A 7,656-nucleotide genomic window follows, 5' to 3' on the forward strand; every position below is an offset into this window, starting at 1 on the left:
AAAACAAACTGAGAAAACATACTTACCTTAATCGGAGCACTACTAAACTTAATTTTCCTATTTGCTGGGATGTCTTCTTCTTCTGGCAATCCAACAATTTCCGAGTATTCCATATCAGGTTGATAGTAATTGTTTTCATCACTATCTTCCTGCTCATCCTGTTCAGTGCCTGTCTCTCCCCAGTCTGAATTATACCTGGATCTTACCCTATATACATTGTAGTCACTGTGCATGTAAACATGGGAACTCTCAAAATGATCTGAATCTTCAGGTCCTTCTTTTCCACCACTGGAACCAGAAGCATCAGCAGAGGTAAAATCACCACCTGCAAGTTCTTTCTTCTGATGCATTGCTGCCTCACTCCCAACTAAATTAGCCTCAGCGTCTCCTAAAGGTTCATTCTGTGGTGAAGGGATTTCGGACTCTGGCATTGCCTTATGTTCAGCACGAGGCTCTTCAGGAATGTCTCTGTCACCTCTGTCAGGAGTCTCTTGGTTAGATGTGGAGTCCTCGGCTTCCTTTCTCTGCTGTGTCTCTTCACTTGGCATCGAGGCTGGAGAGGTACTTTTCAGAGCCACTTCTGGGACTGGAGTTGTATGACTCTTCTGAGCATCCTCTGCATCATCACTGAGTTTGCTTGGAGGAGACCAAGAATTAGAATCCTTAAGGTGACCAAAGGTATCAAGATTTGTAACAGTAACAGATGGTAGGTTCAGAGGATAATGTCCAGTCACTGAGTATTCACTGTTCTCAGCCTTCTCAGAAACAATGGCACTGGGGGAATCGGTGTTCTCGAATACTGCACTCAGTTGACTCACAGTTGGGGAGACAGCCTCTGTCCGAGAGCTAAGGCTATCCAAGGAATCGGTACTGCCTCTGTTGGACTTCGAACCACCCCACTCATCCTGAGGTTCACTACCTCCAGCTTTCTCTTTCTTTGGGGAATAGCGGTTGTTTTGTCCTGATTCGTGCACACTTCTCTCAAACATCTTCCGAGTTTCTGTGAACTTAGAATAGGAAGGGCCATCGTACAACGTGTCAAATCTACTAATTCGTTCTGAAACAGAGGACTCCAACTTAACAACCGAGCCATCTGTTTTTTCCAGAAATTCTTTGGGCCTCATTCTTCTCTGTGGAGATGAAGGTCCACCTTTCCCCCTTGTTTTGGCAACGACTGCAGCATTTTCACTGGGTTCCATACCCATCTGCATAAATAGATTTTTGATTCTGTTGACATTGGAGCCATATTTCCTCCCCCTGCTCTGCTGGGAGCCCTCACCTTCTTTTGTTTTTTGCTCCCCATCTGACTTGGGTTTGTCAAAGGTACTTTTCAGTGCCTGGAACTCAGTTCTGTATGCATTCCTGTGAGGAGAGGCACTTCTGAGAGTGGTTCGTTCACCTGAAGACTCGGTTTTCAACATTTTTACTTCAGGGGTGAAAAGCCAATGTTCATAATGATCAGAAAAAACAAAAAACAAAAAACAAAAAAACAAAACACCTCTCTTCTCTAATCACCAGTATTTGATCAAGAAAAAGTACCTCTCAAATGGCATACTGTATCAGTGATCCTCCCAACAGGTGTATTAGGAAATTATTCAGTCAAGAGTTACACAAAATGGCTTTTTCAAAGCAAGACTAGAGGTTCATCTGTAATAGAAAAGAATGAATTTCTAAATTCATTTACTTATTTGAATTTAAGTTTAGTCAACTAATAATACACTTTTCAAAGTGGCTAAGCCATATGTCAAACAGAAAGAAAAAAAAAATCACTTAATGAAATGGGAACTTAAAAGCCAAGAATTTAAAAGTTACACCTCTGATTGGTCTTTGGTAGCAAACATGTTTCAAACACAATGTGGAGATCCCTACAGAAATCACGCACTAACACAACAACATAACTTACATATAAGTACACTACGTTAGCCTAAGTTTCTGTTGCTTTTGTGAATGATCTTAAACCATCAGTTCATCAACCTGTTCGGAAAAAAATGAATTTCAACTTGGGATGCTCCACATCAGGTAGAATTTATTCTTTCTGTAGAAGCCCAATTCAGAGTTTGGAATCTGTTTCCAAAGTCCAAAATATGGTCAGAGAGGCTTATTTCACTCTCTCTGGTCCAACATTCTCATTCATAGCATCCCCAAAGCAACGTTAGGACATTTCAGACCAAAGCAAGCAGAAGAAAGTTCTCAAATGAAAATAAGTTTCACGCTAACTGGAGTTACATCTAATATTTGGAAGTTTCCTAAGTGTGGATGCTATCAATTATACAGTGAGATGCAGAACATCACGGGAATAAATGCAGGAGAACGTGATGATCAGAGAGCAACTATAACACGAAACCTCTTTTCAGAGTCCTGATTTGTTTACTCCTACTCGCCTCTAACTTAGGACAAGCTCAAAATGCAACGCAATGCATGCTTGCTGGTCTCCACTAGCCCGCAGCTGGATTTTGTATCAATTATGCCCGTAATCAAATCCTTCGAGATCTGCTGAGGCGCAGACAACGTAGTTCTAAAGATTTTTCATTTTGTTTTTGCTTTAGTTTCGTCTTTTGGTATTAGGCCGAGCCAGATCACCCTCATGCACAATCAGCTGAGGAAGCACACACTTTCCCTGAAACCGCCTCCAAACTCGGCTTCTGGCCCAGCACGCATGCATGGCCCATGCAGACAAACAAGAAAGGCTTGAGAGTGTGGTGCCTTTCTTTTTTTTTTTTTTTTTTTTTTCTTTTTCTTTTTTGGTAAAGCATCGACAATCTCCTTGTACCCTGACATTTGTTTTTAAGCCTTACACACCCTCCCCTCCCCCCCTTCACATACACCCCTCTCCCTCCCCAGCCAATTCGAACCCGAGGGGGCGGGGGCGGGGGAGATGGGGCCGCCAGGGGGGGGGGGACTCGAAACCTGCCCTCACAAAAGACAAACATAAATAACACCAACTTGAGAGGCAGCCGGTTCCCAAGCCTGGTTCGGGACGCAATCCCTCGGCCCCGGGGCAGGGCCGGGAGAGCAGGTGACGCCAAGCGCTATGGTAGGAGGTCGCAGTCTAGCTTTGTGCCAAGAAGCACCTGAAGTCCTAACACATTGGCTGCGGCTCCCGGCGGCTGCCAGGCGGATCCCAGTGTGGCCCCGGGAGAGCCGAGCTCCCTGGCCACATTCAAAAAAAAAAAGGAAAGAAAAAGAAAAAAAAAAAATTACAGGGTGATGATAATAAATCCCTTTGTTTTTCCTCCCAGTGTGCCAGGAAACAATAGATCCCACTGATAGTGCCTCCGATCCTCAACCTAGCGCTCCCCAACGCAGCCCACCCCACCCCCAGCCTGCAACTCAGCCTTTGTACATCCCGATCTCCCCCTCTGCGTCTCCACCCTCCCCGCCTCGCCCCGCGCACAGCCTCCCCCTTACCCGAGCCGGAGCCGCCGCCGGCGGGGAGGGTCGGGCGGCCGCGGCCCCCACCCCCGCCTCGGAGGCGCCCCCCGCCCCGCGGCGGCCGCGGCTCTCTCGGCGCCCGCCGGCTCCGAGCCCCTCCGCCCGCCGCTCACGGCGCAGCGCGGAGGGCGGCTGCGGCGGCCGCTTCCACGCGCGCCGCGGCCCCCACGCGCGCCCAGCCCGCGGCGGGCGGCCCCGGGAGGCGCGCTGCGCTCCGCAACGCCATTGCGGGCGGCGGCCCGGGCCGCGACGCGCTCGCACCCTCGGGCGGGCCTGGCGCGGGGGGCCCGGCGCGGGGGTCGGGGGTCGGGGGTCGGGGGTCGGGGGTCGGCCCACGTGCGGGCGCCGCGCCGGGCCGCCGGGGCCGCGGGGGAGCCGGGGCGAGGCGGGGGAGAGGCCGCGGGGGCGAGGAAGGCCCAGGGTAACAGGTGCCTCACCTCGCTGATGGGATTAACTCTAGGGCCGCAGAGAGAGGGAGCCCGGCAGCAAAATCCCGGGAGAGGAGAGAGAGGGAGCCTCTGGCGGCCAACCGAGGGCGAGGAGCACCGGCCCGAGGCGAGGCCGCCCCACCCCCCGCGGCCGCGGGCGAGGGGCCTCCCGGGCCTGGGGCCGGGCCTGCCCTTCCCGGGCCCCGCCGCCTCCCTGCTCCGGGGGTCGGCTCGGCGGAGGCGGGGCTGAGGGCCGGCTCGCCGCCGGGCCCTCCCCCCCCCCCGAGTCTGCGGCGAACTTCATGACCCCGGGGCATCCAGAACCCCAGGCTGCCCTGCAGGCCCCGAAGGCCACCAGCTAGGCCGTGCCCCGCCTGACACCCACCTTGACCTTAGGCCTCCACCGTGAGAAGGAGGAGGAGGAGGAGGTCTTCTCACTTCCGCGTCAGGGTAGAGTTTTCCAGACCCCCCCACCCCACCCCCACCCGCACCCTTCCCCCTCTTCACACTGCCCAGTCCCCCTTCCTCCCCACCCCCTCCCCAAAAAGGTACCGGAAGTGTTACAGCCCTGCGGCAAAATAGCCCACTCATCAGGACGGTCAATGTAGGTCTTTAAGCCGATCCTCCCAAAGACTCCTCAGAGTACAAAGGACTAAAAGGATAATTTTTCAAGAAGGCCAAAAAAAAAAAAAAAAAAAAAGCCATAGAAATATGAAACAGAAATATGAAATGAAAAATGTGGCAGATAGGTCCTTCGACTCATTAATTAGAGACGGAACCGCAAGATGTTAGAACCCATTCAAACAAGGATGCAGGCGCAAAGCAGAACTTAGGGACAATCCGGAAAGAGGCAAAACTGGCTAAGATTGTATAAGGCATGAAAATGTAATGTTTTGGATTATCTGTGCTACAGGGAAGTAATAGTATTTCTAAAAAAACAAAACAAAACAAAGTAATTTTGCATTTCTGTAGATAAGAACATTTACATTACCCTAAGTTTCTACAGCCTATAAAATAGGAAAATGGCCTGGTCAAAGGTTCAGACTACTGTAGAACCAAAAAAAAAAAAAAACAAGAGAGAGTCCTGTTGATAACATCCAGCCTTCCACTGAAAGGACACAGAGAGATATTTGTCCATCTCAAAGTCTTACACAAGTTTTCCCAACAGATCTATTATTATCTGCATTTACCAGATGGGAAAACTTGAGGTTTAGGTTTTGTAACTTAACCAGAGCTTTATCAACTAGTAAATGATCATAGTTGGATATGAATTCCAGCAAGTCTGTATACAGAATCTGTACTCTGGGAGCAAAATCTCTTCTATTTTAATTTCAAAAGGCCTTTGTAGCTACTCAATTCTATGTATCTTTTAATTTTGAACAGCAAAATTTTTTCTTCAAGTCTCACCAAATTCTGGGTGCTTTCCCAAAAAATTGGCATTCTCTGTCTACAAAGTGGATGTCACTTCTATAAGCATAAACAGATGTAGCAGGCAATGTGAGGGGGCTGTGGTTCCAGTCTCCACTTTTGGAAAGAACATTTGTGCTGTCTGGGATAATTTAGTGGAAAAGTTCCTGTCATTTATTTGCAGTATGGAACCATGTTTTTCAGGAGAATAACCTAAATAAATGCAAGAACCTAATCACTGAGTTCTGTCTGTAGGAGGGGGCAGAGTTGGCAATAAAATCAGTCTTACACCTCTTTGCAAAAAAGATGATTCATACAAAAAAGCAGCCTAAAGAATTTGGTTGCTTGGGTTTCTTTTTCTTTCTTTTTTTATGTGAACCTTCTGGAAAAATTAATACCGAAGGAATGAATGATAGAGGTTTTTTTTTTAAAACCTAATGCTGATAATTTTAAGATTGCCTGATTGCCCATAATCTACTTTCCTCTTCTAACACCATTAGAACGATCTACTAACCCAATACATGCGGCTATTTAAATTACTTAGAATTAAATATAATTAAAAATTCAGTTTTTAGTCCCACTAGCCACACTTGAAGGACTCAGTAGCTACAAGTGGTTACTGGCTACCCTATAGGACAGTGTAGATACAGAACATTTCCATCATAGATATTTATTTTGGACAGTGCTATTCTAGACAGCGTTTGCATTTCCATGAATTAAAAAAGGTATATTGACTTTATCAGGGTTGAAACTTAGTTCAAAAGAGCATTAATGTATTCGGGATTCAAGGTCATAAACTTTGCGTATTCCAGTTGGAAAGGGGCTGGAGCAATGTTAGGGTATAAAAGATGATATTTAGTATTGACATGCATGGTATACAAAGTGCAATGCATTGGGGAGGAGTGATGCTCACATATGATTTCTTTCATGAATCCTGGAGAATATTGTGTACTGCTATTCTTAGTTCCTTTGTAACCATGATTAGTTAAAAAAAAAAAAAAAAAAAAAAAAGGGACCATAAGATAAAAATTGCAAAATGTAGAAACATCTGGGTAGCTCAGCTGCTTGCGCAGCAGACTCTTGATTTTGGCTCAGGTCATGATCTCCCAATCCTGGAATTGAGGCCCATATTGGGGTCCACGCTCCATGCAGAATCAGCTTCAGATTCTTTCTCTAGGTCCTCTTCCTCCTTCTGCCCCTCCCTATTCACGCGTGCCCGAGTATACTCTTTCTAAAATAAATAAAATCTTTGTTTAAAAAAAGTACAAAATGTATTCTATGTTTTTTAGGGGTTTTTCTCAATATATTTTTAAAGTTCTCATAATGGATATTCTGAATAACTAGTCAAAGAATTGTTAAAATTAAATTAAAATAAAATTAAACCTAAATCAAGCCTAAATCAATTTTTTAGACTAGGTAATATTAACTAAGCTAAGCCTGAAGACTGCCTATCACACCATATTGAATGCAGAAAGGCACTTGGCTGATTGTATGTTAACAGAAGTTCATGGACAGAATAGAATGGAACAAAGCTAAAGGTCTCTGAAATAATCTCTTTATGGAATAGACAAAGTAATGGAACAGCAATTTGTATAAGTAAGTTTACACATAGCTTTAGCATAAAAGGATATTTCACTGCTATGTTTCTTTAGCAATACTAATAAGAAAAATGTGTTGATAGGAATGAAGCAACTTGTTTACCAAAAGTGTATTTATAACTGCTTATTTCACATTTGCAAATATCAGAGTGTGCTGTCTCCTTCCAATTTGAATGTTGGTAATCAGGTATCCTAAAGGTCCATCCTTTAAAATAACCATCCCTATTTAAGGGTAAAAATTTAAGTCTGTCTTGCAGTATTTTAGTCTTTTGGTATTTCACACACACTCCATTGTAGAGGTGAAATATATTTCTGTGAAATAATGAAAAAGTCCCCAGGCTTACATTCAGAATACATCAGAGATCTCTATGATTTGTCTGATTTCATGTTACTAACTATAAAATAATGTTTAAATCAATAAACATTTTCTAATCTAGAAGGTGTCATTTCTGCCCAAATATATTGATAATGATTCAGCATTGCTTTCTACCTACATTCATGGCTTGGGTATGCCACTGAAAATTTATACCATCATCTTGATCCATTTCTCATCCTAAAATACATCCAGTGTCTTGGCTTTTCAGCCAAAAGGTAGGCTCATGATAGGTTTGAGCATTTACTTTTATTTGGAAGTAATAAACTATAGAACTTCTTAGGATTCCTGAAGTCATTTTTTAAAGTTGTTATTAATTTCTTAGCTCTACAAATAAAGCACAGTAGATTTACAGTGTGTTTAGGCCAAAGTGATACATCTTCTCTTTTTTCCCTATTTGTACTTTATTTGGTTGCCT

At 45.0% G+C, this 7,656-nt stretch overlaps 1 protein-coding gene across 18 annotated transcripts in view; it reads right to left on the bottom strand.

The window, feature by feature from the left end:
- Positions 1 to 4,028, bottom strand: part of PPP1R9A (protein phosphatase 1 regulatory subunit 9A) — a 312,302-nt gene extending 308,274 nt beyond the window's left edge. For 14 of the 18 annotated variants that reach the window (XM_077856871.1, XM_077856870.1, XM_077856867.1 and 11 more), the window contains exons 1-3: positions 3,409 to 3,535; positions 2,944 to 3,150; positions 27 to 1,647 (exon numbers count right to left, since the gene is read on the bottom strand). In XM_077856871.1, the coding sequence (XP_077712997.1) occupies positions 27 to 1,421 (1,395 nt within the window). In that variant the 5' untranslated portion in view covers positions 1,422 to 1,647; positions 2,944 to 3,150; positions 3,409 to 3,535. Of the gene's footprint in view, positions 1 to 26; positions 1,648 to 2,943; positions 3,247 to 3,408; positions 3,536 to 3,869 lie in introns of those variants that run through there. The other 4 variants (XM_077856855.1, XM_077856856.1, XM_077856857.1 and 1 more) reach the window with 4 other exon arrangements.
- Positions 4,029 to 7,656: the final 3,628 nt, after the last annotated feature.

The sequence above is a fragment of the Canis aureus genome, chromosome 18, assembly GCF_053574225.1.
Source record: "Canis aureus isolate CA01 chromosome 18, VMU_Caureus_v.1.0, whole genome shotgun sequence".
In the NCBI taxonomy this organism is placed as follows: domain Eukaryota; kingdom Metazoa; phylum Chordata; class Mammalia; order Carnivora; family Canidae; genus Canis; species Canis aureus.